Source organism: Pundamilia nyererei, unplaced genomic scaffold (genome assembly GCF_000239375.1).
Source record: "Pundamilia nyererei isolate P.nyererei 1_Seehausen unplaced genomic scaffold, PunNye1.0 scaffold00107, whole genome shotgun sequence".
In the NCBI taxonomy this organism is placed as follows: Eukaryota; Metazoa; Chordata; class Actinopteri; order Cichliformes; family Cichlidae; genus Pundamilia; species Pundamilia nyererei.
The window spans coordinates 1,387,427-1,412,285 of record NW_005187508.1 but is presented as its reverse complement, the minus strand read 5'-3'; the positions used below and the strand labels follow the sequence as shown (position 1 = coordinate 1,412,285).

At 41.9% G+C, this 24,859-nt stretch overlaps 1 protein-coding gene across 2 annotated transcripts in view; it reads left to right on the top strand.

Moving 5' to 3' along the window:
• The window catches only part of klhl5 (kelch-like family member 5), a 67,783-nt gene that overhangs the window by 15,741 nt on the left and 27,183 nt on the right, over positions 1-24,859 (top strand). The window contains exons 1-2 of one of the 2 annotated variants that reach the window (XM_005741152.2): positions 11,949-13,319; positions 21,480-21,668. In XM_005741152.2, the coding sequence (XP_005741209.1) occupies positions 12,703-13,319; positions 21,480-21,668 (806 nt within the window). In that variant the 5' untranslated portion in view covers positions 11,949-12,702. Of the gene's footprint in view, positions 1-11,948; positions 13,320-21,479; positions 21,669-24,859 lie in introns of those variants that run through there. The other variant, XM_005741153.1, reaches the window with a different exon arrangement.

The following is a 24,859-nucleotide window of genomic DNA, read 5'->3' as shown; positions in this document are numbered from 1 at the left end:
ACACTGTGTTAATAAAGGATGTCAGTAAAAGTGTGTCAAAGTCTCGCTCAGTGCAGAGGGAGCAGGATGTAAGGTTTTGCTCCGATACAAGATCAGAAAGAGTGTGTATGTGTGTGTACGTGTGTGTGTGTGTGTGTGTGTGTGTCTGTGTGTCCCTCTGTCAGCGCAAGGCATAGATGTAATTGTGGGCCTTTTGGGTGTTTTGATCCATGCCTGCTGAGTTTCCATGTCTCAGATCACACAGGCATTTGCTCATTTTCTTGCTGCCTGTCTTTCTTTCTTTCTTTTACTCCCACTCATTACAATCTACTGTATCTGCACTCAGAAACTTGTATTAGTCACACATGAGACACACATAATTAATACTGGCCTTCTCAAACCATTATTCTGTCTCTTGAAGGTGGAGGCTGGCAAAGAAATTAGAGAACAAGCCTAATGGATGGGAATGAAGTGAAGGAGGGTATCAGTAAATGGACAAGGGAGGATATTACAGAGCGAGATTACAGAGGAATAGAAATGAAAAGGAAGCATGAAAAGAAATCAACCATGGACTGAAGCAACACTGCTCATGAATTTTGTTGCATGTATTCTCTCCGATAACAGTAATGTGATGGGGGGAGGGGGAATCAAAAAAGAGAAAGTTGTGAAGGAAGGAGCAGCAAAGCGAGGCATCTGAATCTGATGGTGAGTTTCTTTCATTCTTTCATCCTTCCTGTTAGTTACGTGTCGGGAAACTGGGACAACAAAGTCCATCTGGAGCTCCGACACACATCCTGAATCCAGATAGAGAGCAACACACACACACACACACACACGCACAGAGAAAAGTATCCTTGATGTGTGCGGTTGTGTTATTGACTGATGTGATAGGGGATAAGAGGTAAATTACCAGCTGAAGGTGGTCTGCGTTTTATTCAAATTAGATACACACATATGCGTTGTGCTTCCATGCTTGTGAGGGCTCTCTATGGCAGAATGTATTCCCCATCCCATTAACTAAAACTTTAAAGGGCAACTCCATCAATTTTGCACGATGATGTCTGTTTACAGATGTAAGAGTTATTGCTTCTGCTAAAAAGTTGGACGAAGACTGTTGATGCTTAGGAGGGAGCTGCATGAAAGCCAAATAAATTGCTTCCAGTGACTTCACTTGAGTCAGCACAGGCTGAGAAATAAATTATGGGGCTATGAAAGTAAACTTGCAATACTTTCCATAAGGCCTCAGTCGCACAGGACTAGAGACCAGTTGCCAATCTCTGTTCAGTATGGAAAAAGCTGTACTCCCATTGACCCACTAGCAGGTTGTCACGGTCACCAGTTTTTTGAGCGGAACAGACCGGCTTGCCTGAAAACGCTCGCTGACCGGAAAAGTGCAACTCAAACCAGAAACAGAGAATGTTTGCATGCAAAGTAAAAATTGTGACTTAACCTGAAACCAACAAGTTTCAAAAGGCAAAGCTTTTACTTTAAATTGAGAATTGAGTTGTCACTTTCAGATCTCAAAATAACGAGCTGAGCAACAAAATTAGAGGTTGTTTCGAAATGTTGGTGGTTATTCTCAGAAACATCCCATAAATTCAGCGGTCAATCTGTTTTTTGTTCATTAAAATCCTCCCATGATGAAAGAGGTCATGTGTCAAACTTCCTGTAAACGTCTGTCAAAAAATGCCACATTTACAACAAAAACAATATCACATGACTGTTCCACTCAGGAAGCAATCATTGGTGTTTGCATCAGTGTTTGCAAAGGTCGCTGTCTATAAAACTGGAGTTTTCAACTAACACCATGTGATCAGCATTTCTGACTTTCCCCATGTGAGGGAAACCCCAGAGTCATGAGGAAACTAGGTATAAAAGGTACAAAATCATGCCAGAAAATTCCAGCGTTCTTATGGGGCCCATCTGTGTGGAGTTTGCATGTTCCCTGGGTGCTCTGGCTTAATCCCACAGTCCAAAGACATGCATGTTAGGTTAACAGGTTGATGCTAGTTGTGAGTGGCTGTCTGTCTCTCTGGTTCAGGCATGAGATAGATTGGCGACCTGCCCGGGCTGTACACAGTGATGGATGGGATAGGCTGTCCTTGAACTGGATAAGCAGTTAGGAAGATGAAATGGATGGATAATGTACAGTAAGATGCTACTCAACCTTTGAATTACAGTTTTTGAGTTGAATTAACAGACTTAGAGTACACACACACACACACACACACACACACACACACACACACACTCACTCACATTCCAAAATCCTTCTGCCTTGTAAATCCTTTAGTCGGTGTGAAATTATTTTCTGTTCAATTATATTAAATGCTGTGCCTCCAGATGAATTTAATTGCAATCTTCCTCTCTCTGTGTGTCTCTCTCTCTCACACACACACACTCCCTGCCTCATTCATGTGATGGGCGGGTGCTGCTGGTGTGGCAATGTGGAGAGGTAATTATTTGCTTGGCCGGTCTGAGCCTGCTTTGAGTCTCAAGGACGGACTCGCCTGCAGCTACAGTACCAAGCAACACAACAGACCAAAGCTGGCAGTGTTAATGCCTGTGTATGATGCAGTGGTCGTGACTTGAATGAAAGTACACTGTTTGGTTGTCATGTGTATGCATGCTGAATCTATAGGTGGCGTATAGCTCATCTTCAGAGCTTTATGCTCCGCGTATTTTGAAAACAAGTCTTGATGGGTGTATGCCTATATGGAACAATAGCTTTTGTAGTGACATCCCTGGAGGTTCACACCTCAGGGAATCAGCACCAGAGTCCCGCCATTACACACACACACACACACACACACACACACACAGACACGAGCGAAGTATAATAGCAGGGATGCAACAACCTCAATTTCCTCAGGAGATTGTGGAGAAAAGCAGAGAGTGTGGGTGGGAAGGAAAACAAAGGGGGTAAGTAGAGATTTTTCGAAACGGAGCCAACCGTAGGGAAGAAAAGAAGAAGTGGAAAGAGGAAGAGGGAATAAGTAAAGACAGAGATTGGAAGAGGCCCTTTGGAGGATGAACATCAGTCATGAGAGATGAGCTGATCATCACAGCAAGGCCAGACAGATAATGTTTCACTTTCTGGCCCTATAAAATCTTTTACGACAGCTTTCCCTCGATGCTGCTACCTATTTTTATTTGACTCTGTGTTTGTATTTATGTGACTTTGAGAGTGCGTAGCTGAATATTTATGAAGTACATGTGCATGAATCAGATGGTGTGCTACAATTTGTATTTACCAGCTGTATGTTAGTGCATGTGTCACGTCTGCAGTGGCGGACGACGTGGAGTGAAGAGAACGTGGACCCGAATGCAGATGGAGGTGGATATTAACAAAAATAGAGCCTTTATTTTGGGCTCCACAAAACACTACAAACAAAAGGCGATGGGAGGCTGTGATAAACTAACAAAAGCCTAAACTGGGGAACGCTAAACATAAAGACATGAGGTGCATAGAAACACAATACAGAAACTTGGGACTTAGGAAACATGAGGGAGGTAAACAGACAACCCAACAACAGACAGTGGAAGACTGAGCACTAAATACACAGAAGGGTAATGAGGGGATGAGGACCAGGAGGGAAGCACAGCTGGGACTAATCGCACACACACAAGACTGAGAGGAAGCAAAACTGAACACTCTAACACCAGCTGAGGCACTATCAAAATAAAACGGGAAACATGAGACACAGACTGAGACGCGACCACTAAATTACAGAATATTAATAATTAAAACATTAACACTGTTTTGAACACCAGACCCAGTACCATGACAGTATGCATGCATGCGTGAATGCACATAAACAGGAAGCTTATCAAGGGAGGAGTGTGTGTGAAGGGACTTTCACGGTGTCATTTTCTTGGGTGTGGGTGTGTGTGTTTGTGTATGTTGTTGTAGAGCCATAAAGTTGCGCTAGAGAGTTGTGAGTGATAGCCTTGGACTACCACAGCCAGGAGACCAATAACAGTAGGCCGCTCAAGGAGGCTTCTGCCAAGTGACCAATGATTAGATCCAACTGAAGGAGACCAGAGCCGAATGACCCGTCATTCCTCTGTTTCATTCCCCCTCTGAGCCCCATTCCCAGCCTCCCCCATTAACAGGAGTGCATTTCCACCGTGAGTAGCACAGAAATGCATTGGTTTGCTCTCTGACTCCTTAGTTGTTGGGGTTTTTTATAGTTGTGAGGAGGGCTCAGTGGGAGAGAGAAGGCAGGATTATAAAGTTATCCAGATAACCCTTTAATACAGGGTCTCTTAAACTCAACAGCACATAAATGAAATGTGAAATCTATTCTCGGTTCCCAGAACACAAGCTGATGTAAATATATAACCACTCATGTCTGGGAGGAATCCACTCGCAAGAGGGAACACAGCCAAATTGATGCTGATGCAGAATTTATGTTCAGTTAGGAGTTACGAGAGTAAATCAATGTGCAAGATGGGTATGTAAATTATTAACTTAGCTGCCATTTTAACAACAAAAAACAGTAAGTCAAACACAGACTGTATGTGTACAGTCGAATGTAATCATTGAAACTCATTTAATTGAAAGTAATTCTAGGATGCCGTATCAAATATCAAATATATGTTGTAACTGTTCTTATTTTTGTTTGTTTGTTTCTAACATGTGTGGTCATTTTGAATTTAATGCCACCAAGACATTTCAAAGACATTTTATACCGACTCCTGTGTTGTTTCACCTCATCTTTTCTTAAGATGATCTGTAGCTTATTGGGAAGTGAGGAGACTGGTGTCTTGGCAAAGCCTTTTTCATTTCCTAATGCTCCGTACATCACCAGGAGGGGACAGGTCTGAAAAGTAGGACAACTGCTAGACTGCACCATATGCACGTGTGTATCATTTAGTATTAAAGTTCACTTCAGATATGAAGGTTTCTTAAGACACGTGCATTAATGCAACCTAATTGTATCACAGATGCTGGCTTTTGAGCTGTGTGGTAAAACAAGCCAGATGTTGCCCCTATGCTCATCATTTCCTCAGAGTATTGCAAGTTTAGTTCATTCAGACCAAAAGACAGTTTTCCATTTCTTCTTAGTCCATTTTAAGTGATTTTAGGAGAAGAAAAGGCATTTCTGGATCTTGTTCATATTTTTTTTTCTTCTTTGTATACTTTGATCTTGAATCTGTGGATGGTGAAATGAAAAATGTTTTTTGGAAGTGTTCATGAGCCAACGAGGTGAATTAAAAACAGAAGTGTAACTGTTATTAATGCAGCGCTGCTTGAAGGCCCTTTTTAACAGAATAAGTGGGCTTTAATCTAAAAAAAAAATACCCCTGAGCATTCACACAATTACAAGGAGGCGAAACCATAGACAGTATAAGAGACGGACAGAGCCACTGTGACATCACTCACTGGTTAGTGAAGCTGAGTGTTATCACCATCTCGTTGTTTTGAAACCGGAAGAGACAAAAAAGGGGCCAGTGCTGAAATCTCTGGCTCTTAATAACGACCGCTTTACAAAATGAACTTGGTATTTTATTCAGTATGACCTGAAACAAGCGACTCGCCTGATCAGGAAATGTTTGCTGTGGGAGTCGTGGGTTTTTGTCTCACAAACCTTTGTGCAATCACAGGACTTCCATGTTGGTTTCACTTTTCAAAAAACACATCCATTTTCAGTTTCTATGGTCTAAACACAGCATAACTTTAATTTTAATAAAAGATCACATTATTTACAACCCCACCAGTTAAATGACAGATTTGTACTGGAAATCTCAGGATTTGTGCTCATGCATACATAGATGTTATGTGATAAATTTCTCTCACTGTGGGGAAATTGCACAGACTCAGTGGTAATTGGAAAGTCACATGAAATCAAAGGAACTATTATTGTATTATACATCTTTGCAGCCCTTCACTGCACCTGCCTTTATATGTGTTATGCCTTGTGGTCTCTCAGCCTGGAGAATGGTCTCCAGAAAGCAGAATAATGCCGATAGATTTAAATTAAGGTTGTTTAGCTCTTTTGCACATGTGAAATATGTGTTTTTATACTAAGTTGGACTCCCTTTTTTCTTCAAAACTGCTTTCATTCTTTGAGGTATACATTCAACAAGATGCTGCAAACATTCCTCAGAGATTTTGGTCCATATTAACATGATGGCATCACACATGCTGCACATTTGTTGTGAATTTTTCATTCTAACACATCGTAGAGGTGCTTTTTGGATGTTGGAGGCCATTTGAGCAGCGTGAATTAATTGCTATGTTCAAACAACCAGTTTCAGATGATTTAAGCTTTGTGACATGGGGCTATCAGACAGATAGGCTGTGGTGTTTACACAATGCTCAGTTAGTATTGAAAAGTGTATCAAGATAATACCCCCCACACCATTACACATCCAGTAGCAGTCTAAGCCACAAAGCACCTGAACCTATCCAAATGTCAAGGCCCTTCAGACCAAGCCACATTTTTCCAATTTTCTATTGCCCAATGTTGTTGATCCCATCTGCATTTTAACCTAAGTTTCCTATTCTTAGCTGACAGGAGTGGCCTCCTGGTGTGGTCTTCTGCTGTTGTAATCCACCTGCTTCATGGTTCAACATGTTGTGCATTCACAAATGCTCTTCTGCATGCTTTGGCTGTAACCAGAGGTAATTTGAGTTATTTTTGCTTTCCTATCACCTCAAAGGAAGCTGGCCATTCTTTTCAGATCTCTGGCATTAACAAGGCATTTATTTTCTCCCAGAGAATTGCTGCTCACTGGATACTTTCTCTTTTCCATTGGGGAGACGGTTGTGTGGGATCATCACAGTAAATAAGCAGTTTCAGAAATGCTCAGAGAAGCACATCTGCCATGTTAAAAGTCACTTAAAACACCTTTCCTCCCAATTCTGATGCTCAGTTTGAACTTCAGCAGGTGTTCTTGACCCTGTCCACATGCCTAAATGCACTGAGTTGCTGCCATGTGATTGGCTGATTAGATATTTGCATTGTAATCCGTTAAACAGGTGTAACTAATAAAGTGGCTGGCGAGTGCATGTATAAATAAGTCCAGTGTCTCTAACAAGTTAAAGTGTTTCCTTCTAAAGGAGTATGATGTGTCACTGTGAAATCATTCTCGCTTCCTTGACTTTTTGTTACTTCTTTGCTTTAATAATGATGCTGCTGCTGGTTTCATGCTTCCTCAAAGCCTTGGTTTATGTGTGTGTGTTCTATGTGCCTGTGTCTGTGTGCGTTTGTATTGACTTTGTAGTATTGATCGGATAAAGCAGCAGGGTGGTCCTGCACTTAGTCATCAGCACATCCTGAAGCTGAAGAAAAGCCCTGTTTCTCAGAACCTGGCAAACAAAAGCGGTGAAAGTTAAATCGGCCGTATTAAACTGCTCCTCTCAGTCATTTATTTATGGAAAGAATGAATCTCTCCGACTGGCTGTTGCTCTGCAGGGCCAATCTATGAGTAACACATCTCCCATCTGTGTAATTCACAAACTGACCTCAGCTGTTTGACTTATTGATTTTTGCTAGAGTGGGACTCCTAAAGCATCCCTCCCCTCCTGTTGGTGGGACTCCATCCAGAACATAAGGTGTTCCGGCTCTCTGGCTCTGGCACATCCTGTGGTCGTCCCGGGGTTACTGCGGGAAGGGAAGAAGGTTCTGCCTGGCTGGGCCGCCGGGTGCCCCGAGTGTGTCTGCATGGGATGGCTCCCACAGGGCCCACTCCCACAGATCATTATTGTCCATGAATAGCTGCTGCATTGCAGATGGAGAGAAAAGGGGGAGGTGAAGGAGGGAGCGTAGTAATGGATGGATGATAGTAATGGCTTATAGAGAAGAAGAGTAAGCTCATGTGCATGGGCCAAAAACAAGAGACATGTCTGTCTAAGATTGTGCATGTGTGGTGAAATCTTATTCTCAAGGAAAACTCAGGAACTCAGGCCTTCCCGCTGTGGTGATTTGAGGCAGTGCTGGCTATTTTCAGTATCTGCGTAAGAAACAAATCATCACATCAGTGTATTGCAGCCAGCTTCCACAAAGTGTAAGATTGTTCAGAGGCAATAACATGGACGGCGACTCAGAGAAATAAGGGTGCAGAAAGGAGTGAGTGAACACCATTAGACAAGGTAAGAAGATGATGAAGAGGTTGTGTCCACCGCCTCATTACATTTTAGAGTCTCTGATTACCATGTAATGATTGCTGCAGCCTCACAAACCTTCGTGTTCACTGAAAGCTACAAAGACACCTGTTTGTCTCTTAGCAGCTCTGTAACGACTTATTACAAATTATCCTATGTAACCTGAACCGTGCCCTGTTGTTGCAACCAGAGTCTGAACACTAAAGCTCTTTTTTTTTTTTTAAAGGTGAATACCAAAATTGTTACTATGTGAAATTCAGCCTCACACTAGTGGGATGTTTGTTGCATTTACTTGAAAATCACAAAATTAACTGTGGCGTCACCCGCTGAACTCCACATTTGGAAGGTTTTAGCTGTTTCCCTGTTGCTTTATTTTGGAGCCAGATGTGGATTAAAGGGTGGAGCAGTAGCTTGGTTGGCAAGCTGCACTCATAAGCTGCGTGGGTGCAATGCGCACACACATATCAGCTAATTAGCGTGGACTTTAAAAAAAAAAAAACTACAAGAATTTCCCTCAGCAAAACTGAAGTACCACACAGTGAACCGTAATTTGTTAGATAGTCCTTTAAAAATACACACAAATGCAGTTATCGGGTTCCTTAAAGGTCACTGTTGTCTGTGAATTCTACTGACATACACCTGGGGGGACAAGAGAGGTGACAAAGAGAGACCAGGTAGGGTGGAGCAGGTGGAGATGAATATGATTTGTGATTTATGCAGTGTTGGGTAAGTTACTTTAAATTAATAACTTAGTTACATTACTAGTTACTTCTATCAAAAGTAACTCAGTTACTTCTATCAAAAGTAACTCAGTTACTTCAAGTTACTCGTTACTTTCAGAGTAACTAGTTACTAGGGAAAGTAACTTTGGTTTTACTCAGAATTCTCTTGTTAATGTGTTGCTTCCGTAACTGGATACCCAGCAAGATTGCCAGTTTTCTAGCTTGCTTACTTGCCACAAGTGCACTGTGCCACCTACCAATAGAAAGGAAAAAATAATGTGCACATTTCCACGAGAGAAATTCCACGCCTAATTCTATCCTAGCCTGCTTTTTACATCCAACGCAAAAACTGCAGTCGTGGTGCTTTCGATTGTACTCAGAACTCGGAAATTCTGCCTTCTGAATAGGAAGATGTAGGTAACACCAGACTGCAGATGAGCTGCATACAGAGCTGGACTGGGACAAAAAAATCGTCCTGGGCATTTTGACTAGAGACTGGCCCACCATTATAGGAAAAATGACAAAGCCTTTGAATGAAAACAAACACTGTTGTGACAGTGATGTACACTGTTCTGATGGTATATATGTATCAATCTATAAATCGTTTGTTGTAAGACTCAGATAGTTATTTTCTTTAAAAAGTGAGACATTTTAAATGAGAATAAGAAAGTATTTCCTTGTGCCCCCCTTTCCCTTTTAATGCCCTACATGGACCCCTGGCAACACTTTGCTAGATCCGCCCCTGCACAGTTACCAGCTGTCAGCTACTTAGAAAAGGATCCTGGTTTTATTTGTCTCTCAGAAACAGTTCATAACTTCCCTTCAACTCATTCATGTTAACTAAAAGGTAAACCTGTTTCTCCATCACAGCTCTGATGATTCAGTAAGGACATCTCCTGGTTTCATCTTCATGTTTCACTCTCATCACATAACCAAACCGATATCATGACCAGCAGCTTTACAGCTGTGGCTCCAGCCAACATCAGCTGATACTAGAAATTAATATTAAATAAATTCTAACAACAGCTGATCAAGCTTAAAAGTGCTGCTGTTGTTTACCGCGACATCCACTGGTTTCCTCTTTCTGGCGCAAAGCAGACGATAAATAAACAAGAGAGAAAAGCCGATCAGCTGATCATTGATCAGTTTCATGATTGAAGTAGAAACAGGAGAGGGAGAGGATGAGAGAAGAAGAGGCAGCTGTGCAGCGTAAACACAGAATAACTCCAGCTTTGTGTCTTTTTCATTGTAGCTGAAGTCCGGGACAAACTGTTCCTTTTCACCTCAATAAGAAACGCGTAATATTTTCTCTGAATACCAGAATACGGAATTGTTTTTTACGGGACGGTTGGCAACTCTAATAATTAAACTTATGAACAAAATAAAGTTCAACATCAGTAGCATAGCACCACCCAGCTGTATAGAAACTCCGTCATGCTAGCTAGCACGCAGTACGAAAAAGTCAGCATAACGAAAATAAACTCCACCTAAACTTGGTTCATATCTGACCCAGGTGGACTGCAGGTTATAACTTCTTACCTGAAGTTCAGTTCACCTGACACTCTCGGCCCAGCGGCCGCTTCGGGTCTCTCCTCTTGCCTCCCTTTTCCTTCATCCACCTGCTGGCCTCCACCACTTGCTATTGTTATTGAATCTGTGGAAGCTCTGCGATAGCCACCACACGAAGTAACGAATAATGAGCCAATCTAAATCCCAGTAACGAGTAACGCGTTCCTGGTTTTGGCATAATAACTAGTTACCGTGCTCGTTACCACAATAATAACGTAGTTACTGTAACGCGTTACTTAATAACGCGTTAGTCCCAACACTGCATTTATGACAGAAGAAAAGTAGCAAGAGTGAAAGGGAAAGTTTATAAGATGGCAGTGAGGCCTACTGTGATATATGGTTTGGACACAAAGAAAGAAAAAGGTGGAGCAGGAGGTGCTAAGATTTTTATTGACGTTGACCAGGATGGTGCAGTATTAGAAATGAGTGTATCAGATGGACACTTTGGAGAAACGGCTGACATGGTCCTCCATGTGCAGAGGAGGGATACAGGATACACCGGACAAAGGATGTTGGAAATTGGAAGAAGTTGGAAAAAGAGGAATACCACGGATAAGATTTGTGGATGTAGAGAAGGCAGAGAGATGAGGATGCTAGGGATGGGGTGTTTCACTGTGGCAACGTCTAAAGGGAGCAGCCAAAATATGAAGAAGAAGAAAGCAGCTATGCATAGAATGAAGTCATACAGTTTGTTAATGAAGAAATTTAATACCCACATCAATATGTTACTGCAGCTCAAGCTCAAGGTAATTATTTGGTTAATAGTAGCTTAGTTCTTGGCCACATGAGGAGGAAGCTGAGTTGGAGCGTATGGGCCTGTGCAGGTAAGACTATGGGTACCCCTCACATCTCTTTGGAGCTAAAAAGAGGTTATTCTTTAGCTTTTATAGGTAGTTGGAAAGCACGATTCTGCTACAATTAATATTAATTTGTTGAGGCTATTCTGCACTAACAGTCGATCGTTTTTTGTACTTTGGGGGAAAACATGGCAAAAAGTTCTTAAACAGCACTTTTCTACTCTATCTAAACACTCAAAGCGCTTTACACAACATGCCTATATCTAAGTTCATTAAGTGCTTTTATCTAACATTCACACTCCAATCAAGGCATCAGAGAACACCTCAGGGTTCAGTATCGTGCCCAAGGTTACTTTGGCACAAGGGCTACGGCAGCCAGGTACTGAAACACCAACCTTCCGACTAGTGGCTGACCTGGTCTACCTTCTGCACTACAGCCACCCCCAATCTCTCCTGCTTTACTTCCAGCTTAAGTTATTTTTGCACTTTTATTACTGTAATTATGGATTTTACCCTGTAGCCTGTAAAGGTGGCCCACTGCACAGGTTTATTAATTATACAGGGTGTGACTGTGGAGTTTGGTTTTTAACCTGTGATTTGGGGACTTGTGCATGTGTGAGTGCAAGCCAAACTGCAACAGTTTGACAGTATTGCCTCTCCTCTTGTGTTTTTTTTTAAATAAAAGTGCAACGTGAGTTAGGTCAAATACCCCCATTAATACTTTTTAAAGCTAAAAAAGTTTTAAGTTGTAAGAATTTTTTGAAGTAGTATCAAAGAGCAACAACAAAATGTTCACTCTGCCAACTCTGTATTTTGCAGCAGGTTGTAAACATGCATTTTAAGGCTGTACCGTTAGACATTTTAACATGGCTGCCCGTGGGGACTGACTTTCGGTTGCAGCCTCAGGCACCAAGTGAAACAGCACTTTTTCTTTTTTTCAGCTTTGAAGGTTGCATCCTTTTAGTAAACAAGCAATTTCACATTTTTCACGGACTTCTTACATTTTCCAGAGTGGTCTGGGATTGATCGATAGAACCAAAAATTACTTTATCGATCCTGAAAACAGTTAGCAGCAGCCCTAGTTGGTCGTTATTTTCATTTTGATCGACTAATCGACCTCAGCGCGCACAACAAACTGCCTGTCTGCTGGCTTCCATCTCCTATTAATTAATATCGACTGATTGTCTGGTCTGTTGAGTAATGACGGGGGAAAAGACGGTGATGGTGATGGTCCACTCTCTTTCAGCTCTGTGTCATTTGGCAGAGCTGTGACATGAACGTGTCCTTGTGGCAGATGTTTGTGGTTACTTGAAATGCTCTGGCTCTTAAGAGTAGATCTCCTCCTCCTCTCTCCCTCTCTCTCTTTGTGTGTCTGTATACTCCGCTATATTCAGCTCACTCCTCCAGTCGCGGTTACCGGGCGTGCGGTTGCCAGGAGAGACGCGCGTGCAGTGCAGTGTACAGTTTTAACGGCAGAGCGGCACGGGATCTTCCCCGCCATTTCCTCGTGTCGAGCCCTGGAATGTCGAGTAGCGGCTCGGGCTCTTCCTCGCGGAAGGAGTTCGATGTGAAGCAGATCCTGAGAATCCGATGGAGGTGGTTCGGTCACCCCGCGGTCCCTCCGCCTCACTCCCCGCCGCTAGGAGACTACTTCCCCGGCAGGAGAGCGGGCGGCAGCTCCGGAGACGGACCCTCAGTTAGCGGCTCTAGCAACTCGAATTCAAACAGCGTAAACCCCAGTGCGGGGAGTCACGGCGGTCTGGTGGCCAGTGGCAGCGCTGGGTCTAACCTGTGTAACGGCAGCGGCAGCAGCAGAAAGTTTGCTGATCCGGCTGGGAGTCGGGGCGGTCCGGGAGGAGCGGCAGCTGGAGCGACGGGGAGCGCCTGTCCCCGCTCGTTCAGCCAGCCAGAGTGCCGAAGCTCCTCCGCAGCGCTGTCCTGGGTCTCCCCGCCGCCTCAACGTCGCTCTCGCCCCGTGACGAGCATGGAGCCCCCCGGGGAGGCCCCTGCACCCCAGCTGGTGTCCGAGCCCCCCGGGGTTGAGGAGGAGGAGGCGGCGGCGGCGACAGCAGCGGTGGCGGCAGCAGCATGCAACGAGGAGAACAACAACCACCCGGAAACAGACTCCAGCTCTTGCAGGTAGTAGTAGGGGGATGCTGTTGGCAGTTTCTGACTTTTCAGGTGAAAGTTGTGAGCAGAATTTCTGCACTTAGTTGTGTGAAAGACGCACACTTCCCTGAAAAGTTTAAACAAGTAGAGAACTCCTCGGTGTTAGCTTCAACTTATCAGAAGAGCATTTGGCAAGCTGTAATTCTTCTAGTTGGGCTGTTTGCAGTCTAGTGCGTTGTTAAGATGGGATCTACTTTCATTTACGTTGGAATCATGTGTTATAGTAGGCCAAATATTAACGACAAATGAAATGGCTTAAACAAGTACAATAGCTCAAAAGGAAGAAATACAATTAAATAGAAAATGTGAATTTATTCGCAATCATGGCTCAAGAGTTGGGAGTTCGCCTTGTAATCGGAAGGTTGCCGGTTCGAGACCCGGCTTGGACAGTTTCGGTCGTTGTGTCCTTGGGCAAGACACTTCACCCGTTGCCTACTGGTGGTGGTCAGAGGGCCCGCTGGCGCCAGTGTCCGGCAGCCTCGCCTCTGTCAGTGCGCCGCAGGGTGGCTGTGGCTACACTGTAGCTTGCCATCACCGGTGTGTGAATGGGTGGATGACAGGTTGTGTAAAGCGCTTTGGAGTCCTTAGGGACTAGAAAAAGTGCTATACAAATACAGGCCATTTATCATTTATTTTCTTTATTGTTGTTCCTTTTGATCTCTGGCGCACACAGGGTCTATGGAAGCTGAATTCCCCCCTGATGAGTTAATAGAATAAGAAGGCTGTTCAGACAGCATGCTCTCACCACTCTCAACATGCAGACAGATGGAAAGATGGATAGAGAAGGTGAGGGCTGAGTACATTTGGGTGTGGTGCACTGACTGCAACCAACTAATAACACTTCACCAGAGCCTGACTGGTGAATAACACTTCACCAGTCAGGCTCTGTTATTAGACAATGCATGCAAACACAAACAGAAATTCACTCTTGTGCTTATGGGATTTTCAGAGTCATTTACAATATGACTCTAGGGCTGAGCTCTGCATGTTGCTGCATACTGCACTTGACATTTGTATTGTTTTGTTTTCAGCATCAGAGTCGAAGGCTTTTATTCTTAATCCTTAGGGTTCTGCATGCTTGTGTTCACATGCGGAAAGAAGTGTGTTGCATCTGTGTGACCATCCAGCTGTAGTGGTGTGAAAAAGCCATTTAATTAATAGTTGCCTTGGAGATAGGAAAACAGGGTAATTAGGATGTCCTAACCACACTTATATTATTGTGATGCAGTTGTAAAATACGAGCAATGTTTAGGCAGCTTCTTTAGGTGTGTTTACTATACAGGCAAAATGCGTCTGGTAGCCTTCTATCGTACTCCGTGTTCCCCATACGAGGTGTATGGGGAACACCGAGTACGATAGAAGGCTACCAGAAAATATAAAAGGTTCATTGGAAACAATGCACGCACATGTGTGCACACACAGCTTTCATCAGAGCCAAAGTTGATATACCTATTTTTAAAAAAACCGATTCATCTTTGATGTCTCTTCATGAACTTGTTTTCACCGCAAACGTGTATGTTTCTGCTTGTGAAGGAGAAAACTGAGGTCTTAATAATACCCATTGTTATGCAAGGCTTAATGTCGTATCTTCAGTGACGATGGTAGTCCGGCGGCGCTTACACGGCAAATTACTTCTGCCTAATAGTAACACAAGCACGCACACACGCACATGCCTCGTTAACACAGGCAGAGAAAATTTTCACTGCACGAGTCTGAATGGAAACGTATACAGACGAAGCCATGTCCTTGCACACATTATTGTTGCCATACCAACCCAGACATTAGTGTATGCTGCATACATGTGTAGCTTTTCAGCATGTTTGTTTTGTGGTGTGTGGGGGTTTGTTTGTGTGTTTCTCTGTGCGATTCATCCTCAGAGAGCTCCTGTGTACAGTGTGATACTCCAAAACACGGGTGGCAGAATCCCAAATGGGATCATGGGAAGGGACGCGCACAGAATCCCAGAGCGACTGAAGGCGCTGCTCGGCTCCACTCATCTCCTCCTCTCCTTTTCACTTTCACACCCCACCCAGCTTTCCCTCGTTTAATCCTGGTGTACCTCCCTTACTTACCCTTTTTCTCCTCCTGTCCCACATTCATCTCTGCCCACCCCTGGCCACTCATTGCCCTCCCCCTCCACCCCTTCTTTTTTTCCCTTGCTAATGTGTTGGGAAGTGAGCGTATTAAAGAGGCTGGGAGAGAGACACCCAATGACAGTTGGGCGAGTGCCCTTGCCTGGTGCGGGGGTTTAAAAAATCTGGCTTCATGGTGTTGATTTGCCCTAAACACACACTCTCTCTTCCTCCTTTCTCTCTCTGTCCATATTGAGTGGTTGCCAGGCTCAGTTAAGGGGACTGGAAGGCAGCGTTCCCCTACTTCAAAGCCGTCTCCTCTGGCAGTATTTAGCCACACCATTCGTCTACAGACACACATCCACACACACACACACACACATGCACATGCTAGAGAGCAGGAAAGCCAGCCAAAAAGCCTCCTTGGAGGGTTGGAATGGGATAGGAAAGAGGGAGAAAATTGAGGCAAAGATTAATGTTGGGATGAGGTGGAATGAAGAGAGTGAGTAATGAGATTAGTTGGAGATATGAAAGTTGGAACAGGACAGAGAGAGAATGCACATAGGCAGAGATGAGCCTGGCTGTATCACATGTAGGGATGGGTACCGGTATCCGGTGCCATTCTGACATAAACGGTAGTAACCAGACCGAAAAGCAGCACACATTTCGGTGCTTTATTTTGGTGCTTTTTTTTCCCTGAGATGTCATACACTTTGGATTCCAGCCAATCATTTTACCTTTGCAAGGATAGTAGGCGGGCCCAGGTACGTACGTTCTTTTAGAGCAGAGCTACAGATTAAAAATGCCCAAAGCGAAGTGGTCAAAGTCTGGCTGTACTTCTCAGCAAAAGATGCAAACTCAGCAGCCAGCAACAAGTGCTTTAAGGTGATACTGTGCAAAGGAGGTAACTCCTTGAATCTGATGAAACACCTGGCGACGCATAGCGTTTTGTTAAAAGCCGAGAAATGTGCCATATTTGATAGCTTGCTGCAAGACCTCACATCGTGCACCTCTACTGCGGGTGTGGTGCCTGTTATCGGACCCGGAGTTAGCAACATCCCCCAAAAACCCGAAGATTAGAGTCCTGGCCCGTAGCCCTGCCAGTGTAGCAGAAATGATGAGGATGATGATGGCAGCAGCAGCCGTTCTTCTCCGCGTGAGTAGCTTAATGTTGTTCGTGTGTAATTTACGTTGAGTAGGCTAACCACGTTATTACATTAATGCATGTAAGGTGAACTAGCAAACACAGTCGTAGTTACATGCGGCTGTCTTCTTATTTGATGGCACATACTCCCTTCACCCTGACCAAAAAGGCTAAAATGACCAAAGAAAAAGTGGAAAACAGCTAAACATGAGAGGTTTTTGGACAAAGTTTGTGTTTTTTTTCCATTGATTAACCCTTTAAAGCCGGTCGGAGCAGACACGCTCCATTTTGCGTAACTATTTTTAAATCCCGGTAGCACTGCAACCACGTAAGCTAGTGCAATAATTTTTTTTGCATATGAAACCGGAGGAGTTGTACTTACATCTTATGCCATCAGCTTGTCCTAGGTCACAGTTTCCTTCCACATATAGCTTTGCAAAAACTGCATAAAAATCACTTGCAGCAACAAAAACATAATATTCCAGAAACACGCTTTGCCGATCCGATCAGCTGTTTGTAACACTTCCTACGTCCATCAGCGTGAACTATCACATGTCCGGCATGACCTGCCCGAAACCGGAAGTGACGTCATTTTGCGGAAATGTAGTTTTTTACCATCGGGGCCTTATGAGCCTATACTTGTGTTTTTAAAAGTTATGTTTGACCTTATGACTTTCTGTGTCGTTTCTGGGATGCTTAGGACTCAAATTGCACTGCTGGAAATAGTTTATTTTGATGCATATGCTGTTATTTTGCAAATTTGCACTATAATATTTATTTTCGTTTTTCCCGCAGTATATGAAAATTGGTGTATTTCAAAAATAAAACTATGAAGACACTTAAAATAAATTTCCTGTGGTGGGAAACTAGTTTGTGCAACTTTTTTTGTATTTACAGTTTTGAGGGATAAGCCTCTTAAATTTCTCTAACTAGAAATATATGTTAAAAAAAACAAAAACGATTTTCAATTTTTTTGTAGTTTATTGCACTTTTTTGCAATTTATGTAATTACTATGCCCTTAATGCAGACATATTATTAAAGTTTGGGCTATAATGGTTGTATTGATGTATAGCAACTTGAAATGCTCCCAAAAATGGCTCCACAGCATGTAAAAATATAATATAAGCTCTGGCGGACTTGGTTCTATGGTAGGTCTTAAAGGGTTAAGCACTGCTTCCAGCCAAGAGTGATGCCATATATGCCCTATAGCTGCAGAAAAGTCTAACATTGTTATCTTTTTACAAAAAAAACAGCTGAACATGAGAGGTTTTTGGACCAATTTTGTGTTTTCCATTCTTTAAGCACCAGTTCGAGCACTGTTTAAGCACCGGCACCGTTTCAAAAGTACCGGTTTGGTACTGGTATTGGATAAAACCTAAACGATACCCATCCCTAATCATGTGATTATACTAAATATGTGCATAAACGCACCAGGTGCACATTATTTTCTTTTTTTTAAACAGAGTGAGAGTTTGTTCATTAAAGTCACAAATGAGTTCTTATCTCGTAAAACCTAAGCTTGCATTAACTTGGTTTAAAATGGTGACCTTGTTATGCCTGCTCTAACATCAAGCAGGTGCGGACCTCCGCTTAAGAGGTCGCTTTTCTGTCCACATAAATGTAAATCTGTCGGTTATTGATAAATAAAGAGTCTTTAGCTAGAAAAATGGTTCATTATGTTAGGGCTATCAAAAACCCAAACAGAGTTGAGCCATTAAATCTTGTGTTACATCTCCAGTCTCTCTAGATCCTTGTCGGGCTTGAGCATCTGAGAGTTTTGTATTTTTAAGACATTTTTATAGACACAAGCGCTAACTATTAAGCTGGCTTATATATGTTGTTAGCTCACCGTTATTGCAAAGTGTTAGACATAGAAACAGCCTGGCTCCATATGGAGTGGTTCACACATTCGCCTAACAAGCAAAAGATCCTGATTTCGAGAGGAGAATCAGATCCCATGGGGATTGCATCAGGACGAGTATCCGGTGTGAAAATGGAAGCAGCTGGAGAATGGAGAAAAGTTGCTAAAACAAAAGAACTTTTTTTTAAGGAAGAAAATGATAACTAGATGAATGTTAGAACTTAACAACACTGACCCTCAGTTGTTCAGCTCACATCTGTCCACTTATGTTCCCTAATTAAGGTAGGATAAATCATTCACTGCTCTCACTCTCCTGGATGCGCCGTTAACCCCTCGGCAGCGTTGTATCTAAAGGTGGAAAGCCAGCTTTGCTTTCTGTGTCACTCGGGAGACAAAAAGTGGTAATGTTGATTTTATTTTCCACAACAGATTTCATTTTCATACACAAATGTTCTAATTTATTTTTATATTCAATTATAATCACATTAAGAATATTTGCAACAGCCTCATTATATGCAGTAGCAGGTTATTAGGTTTGATGCTGAGCAGGCGATAGACAGTATATTGAAGGTGGCTGTAGCCACTCTGGGGTCACACTCCAGTTTGTAGACTATTGTTTTGAATCCTTAAGTTTTTTGTTTCTTTGTTTTTTAGCTAGGACTAGCTAGGGGTGGGTGATATATCCTCAAATTTTCATCACACTATTTCAAGGAAATTTGCAATAATTATATTTATGACAAGATGCCAGCAGCAACAGCATTAGATTTGCTGCTGGCAACTCTAAAAGGCAAAAGCTGCTGGCTTAATACTTAACCTTGGAAGTTTTCAGGAGTCTGCACAGTATTGTCACATAATACAGTTTAAACTGAAATGTAGTTTCTTTCTGGGATGTTGTATCTTGGGTCGAGCTCTTTAACCAGCTACTTAAAGCGCTTCTGTTGCACCATTTCCATCCACTGGGTTGCACATCAGCTGCTAGCACATCCTCCTCCAGCCGAGCCTTTGTAGTCTGGTTGTACTCGATGATGCCTCAAACTATGAAGCAAATTTGTCGTTTACACCTTTAGCAAGAAGCAAGCAAGCAAAGTGTGCTGCTTTTGTTGGAGGTTGTTGAAGTAGCTTTCTTCTCTTTTTAGTTACTAAACCGTCATCGGGGAGCTAACCTGCTCTCACTCTCAAGCATGCCTGGTATTGTGTCGTTGCCAGGCTTGCTAGGGAACGTGAGGGTGTGGTGTTGCTATATCACTGATATTCTGATATGATGTAAAAATCTGTGGTGGTATAATCACGGACAGGATGACTTGACACAGCCCTAGTGTGAGCTTTTCAGCAAGGTGCATCACTCTGATATTAGTTTTCCTGAGCAAAGGAGTTTTTCTTTTTCCACCCCGAAAGAGCCAAAGAAAAGTCATAAACTTTGTAATAAATCTCTTTTTTTAACCATGAGTATTGGTTTTGTTTTCATTTACTCTACATTAGTCTACATTTCTATTTATTAAAAGGCTAAAAATAAGAGGGAAGTTCATAAAGTAACAGTAAAATGGTCTCTTCTCCTGTATTGTGCATGCATCAATTATGTATACATGCTTAGTCACTGCCTAAAATGCCCTTTCTGAGTTGGGTGGGGGAACAAAAATACACTTTTAATTAAGATGCAGATTTTGTCTGTAGAAAAGCATCTCAACAGAAAATGTGTATACCCATAAACAGAAAGAAAAGGATGCATCCATCTTTTTAATATACAGTCTATGTTGTATACAGGACCTTTGGAGGTTGCCGTGCTCAAAACAGTTGCCTGCTATGTCTGAGGAAAACAGATAAGACTATTGGGACTCAACACAAAACAGTAAAAGCTGTAGGATGGAAAATCTAAAACAGTGAACACAAATAACCATGTAAAAATTCATGGTCAGGTGGTAATTCCCCAGTACTAAAAAAAAATTTTTTTAACTACACATTCTTTTGAGCTAATGAATCCTATATTTAATGTCAGTGCTGTAAATCATTTTCATCTCACAAAGAAATTCAGAGGAAATGTCTGTCTGTATTTATTTATGTGCAAACGTATAAAAAATTATGGATCGGAAAATATGTATAGCAACTTCAAGTGCCAAGTGATAGTTTTTTTTTAACATGCTACACCAATACGTGACAATGATTTCTGAGTAAATAATCCAATCTCTAAATTGTTTTGTACAAAAGTCACATTTTGTAACACCTTTTCCACAATTTATGTCTGTGTATCTCTTTCTAGCTTTCTCTTTATTCAATCCTGGTAGAACATGCAAGTGAAAAATTGCAATTTAAGACAGTTTGACTTGAAACAGCTTGAGCTTTGAGCACACACACACACACACACACACACACACACACACACACACACACACACACACACACACACACACACTTCACTAAAAGAGTGTGAGTTCTCTCCTGACTGTGGAGTTGAATTCATATTATCCTTGGAGTATCAGTTTATTTTTATGTCTTTGTGCTGCAGGGCCAGTCCTGCCTCTTCTGCTGTTAAATTAAAAATGGAAGTACAGCACTGGCTCACATAAATTAAATGCTGGTTTGGGAGTCATGATGGCTGATAATTCACAGGGTAGCTCATCTCTGACAAACACGCATGCACAAATAAACTCAACAGTAATGTCGAAGCCTTCCTGGTCCTAAACTCTGCTCTGTCTCCTGTTGTTGGTATAAATGCAAGGAAACTGGTTGCCATTAGGGAGCAGAGTAAATTACTGCATATCCTATGGGCTTAGCTCCCATAGCTATTTAATTGGCAGATTTTCTTTAAAGAGGGCTAAATTTATCTGGCCATTTACTCCTAGTAATTGAACCATTAAAGATCTTTTGTCTGCTCCTGGCGACATACAAAGAGGGTACATTAGATGACTCAGAACAGCTGGTGTAGCTCTCTTCACACATCTGTCTCTTTGTTCACCAATAAATCCACTGAAAGTTACTGTCTCTTTCTCTTTCTGTCTTTGTCCGTGTATGTTTGTTGGATGTTTGTCTTTGTCTGTGTGCCATTGTGTGGGCGTAGGACGTCTAACAGTAGTGCCACGCTGTCCTCATGTGTGTCAATGGAGCAGTGCGCGTGTCCGGAGGAGTGCATGTTTACCGCTCTGTCCCATGCTGATGTCACCTTCCGCAAGATGGAGGGCTACCTGCGGACTAGACAGCTTTGTGATGTCATACTGGTGGCTGGGGAGAGGCGAATACCTGCTCACAGGTAGGAGCAAAGGAGCACTAAAATTCTAATACACGGACAGCAAAGGCTGTGATGCTAATGGTTATTGTCATTACTACTACATTCGGTAACACTTTGTAATGCAGTTTGCAATTAAGAGCGTAATTCCCCTGCAATTGAATGGATCTTTAGTGTACTGTATTTGAAATTACAGTGTAATTCTATTTACTTACAAATACTTAAAGTAGATATGCTACAATAAATAATAATACTATGAGTTAATTTTTAATTTAAGTAATGTATAAGTAATTTTAGGTAGTACATGACTTCTAGGTATTTTACAGGAAACGACACTCATTTTGAAAGTTGTATCTAATAATGGTTGTGAAAAAACAAAAATGAAGTTAGACTTTGTTTCCATCATCAAGGTCACATAAGCCTGCAAATTCTGATGGTATTTATTATTATTTGTTATTTATTTTTAATATATAAGGGAAGAACGATCCTTATCACACTTATAATGGTAAAATACAAGAATAATTGAATAATAGAATATCGATCCTCCACATCAACATAATGAATATTATATAAAGATGTAAAAAGCCAAGATCCACTCTGTAAAATGTAAAATATTGTTTGTTTTTCTGCAAAATGACAGTGAAATTGTACACTAGTACTTAAATTTAGTTACAGTATAATTATTTATTAGTTTTCTGTAAAGAAAAAAAAAGACTTACCTTATTCTAGTGTAGCTACCTTTAAGTATGTGCATTTAAATATAATTACATTGTAATTTCAAATAAAATATATGGAAGTTCCAATAGTGCCCTTAGTCACAGGCTGTATTATAAAGTGTAAGTGATCAAGGAACTGACTTCACAGCCCATTGTTCACTCAGTGGGCTAGTTTCAGTCATTGTGTAAATGTACTGTTCATAAGGTTGGGGAAAAGTCACTTGGATGAATGACGAAACATTTCTCCCACTGAAAACGCTACGTCCAGATGAACACAATCAAACTTTTGGGATATAAAGTGTAACCTTTGTAAAATTTGTTAGTTTTGTTTGTGATTAATAATGATAATGATTTCCCAGAGCCTGCTGATGGTTTCTGTAATAAGTTCAAAATCCTTACAAGAGTAAATCAAATTGAAATGCTGATGCTCTGATCAATGAGTAGCCGGCTGTCATTACTGCATTATTACAGTAAATGATTACATTATTAAAAAAAGCACTTAGTAGTAATAGTCAGCCCACGCCTGTCTTTGTATGTGGATCTCTTTAAGGAGTGGTGACTGTTTCTGAAGTCTGTAATAAGTCTTGTGCTCAAAGACTTCCCTTAGTTCCCAAAAATAAAAAACTGAAGGAACACAAAGGTTAAAGTGTGCAAATTATTTCAACTTGACGAAAGTGAGTATTTTATCTGCACTCCAGCTGAAATATTTGTAAACACACATAAAAGTCTTCTATAACAGTGGGTGTAAAGGAAGATGAAAATCCAAATAGCATTAAAGTTAAGCTGCACACACAGGGAGCCATTCAGTTGTTGTGTATGGCTGTGAAGCTGACAGTTTGATTTCGTGGCCATTATAAAACTCCGCCCTTTTGGCCTGACCTCCTTACCACCACACTGGGAACAACAAACCTTTCAAGTTAAGACTCTGCTCAACCTTTTAATTAACTGATTACTATACAGTGTAAAGGAATTTTACTACTTGAATGTGTTTTTTGTGTTACACTTGATCTCTCCACTGTTACCTTTAAAGATAATGGCATTACAAAGATAGTGGATGCGTTAGTGCTATAAATCAATATCCTAATTTATTTAATCCTTTCAGTAGCATGATAGTACGGAGCCCCTCTGATGACATAGTCCAAAAAATAAATAAACTGTGGCCACAAAATACTACTTTGTGCCCTCGAAATAGCATAACGTGCCCACGAAATACTTATTTGTGGCCATACGAAATAGTATTTCGTGCGCACATCACATTGATACAATTCCTGGACAGCTGCGTAGAGACATAAGCATAAGAGTAGGCTAAACCTATACACCATGGCCAGAGACAGAATGATTGAGTTTTATTTTTGTCATGGTCTGCGTGGCAGACCGTGGGTGTGTGGGGAAGGACTCAAAATGCGGAACTCCGTGCGATTAATGCAGTGTGTTTATTTACAGTGAAGTAAACAATACACAATAATAAATCCCTGTGCGTTTCCAAGTCCAGTGCCGTGTCTCCTTCTCAGTGCTCTTGCTCCGTGTCTCCGCTCCCGTGAAAGTTCTGCTTGCTGCTCTCCCGTTCCCGCACTCCTGCTGGAAAATTCACAGAGGAAGCCGTTAACACACAACTACAAAGCGACAGACTCGCACTCACTGATTTTGCTGGGAACACTGAAGGGTAGTCACTCAACGATCCAGCGTTGAGGAGCTCTCAGCCACACTGCTTTGTAGCTCCTCCGACGAGGCTTGATTGGTGCCAGGTGTGTGTGAGGATCCTTGGGTGTGACCGGTCAGCTGGCAGGACCACACCCACCAGGCCTGAAGGTGCCTGCCACAAATAAGTATTTCGTGGGCACGTTATTCCCATTTCGTGCCCACGAAGTAGTATTTTTTTGGACCATGTCATCAGAGGGGCTCTGTATGATAGTACTGGGATTTGGTTAGATTTTTTTGTTGGAAAAGGACAGATAAACTAGATAAACCAATGGAACGGCACTGGAGCCTATATTTAAACATGCACACCACACCAGATTTTCTGTGAGCCAACATAACCATCTTCAGAGTAATTTTTTCACTTTCTATGGTTTCTGCTCGCCACATCGCTGTGAATCTCTCCCTGTGTGGACGCAGCTTTAGGCTAGATGAAATGTAATGTTCTGCCACTTCATGGCTTGCTATCATTGTGTTTTTTTATTATATCAGCTGTCTCAAACTTGCACTGTTGGCACTGTCATCTCATTGGAGGGCCGCTTTAGTGCTCAAGTAGTACAAAAAACAAACAAACAAACAAGAAAGCACCCACTAATATTTGCGAAAATGTAGTGTTTTGTTTGTTTTTTAAAATTTCTAATATTGTATAAAAAGATTAAACTGCAAACATGAACGCAATTTTACCCTTCCCCCCCCCCCAATTCTTAACTAACTGAAGCCTTCATTGAACTACCAAATAAACAAATTAGTACTCTCTTTTTAGCCAGACACGTGGCATCACTTCTGCTATAATTTTGTTCATAT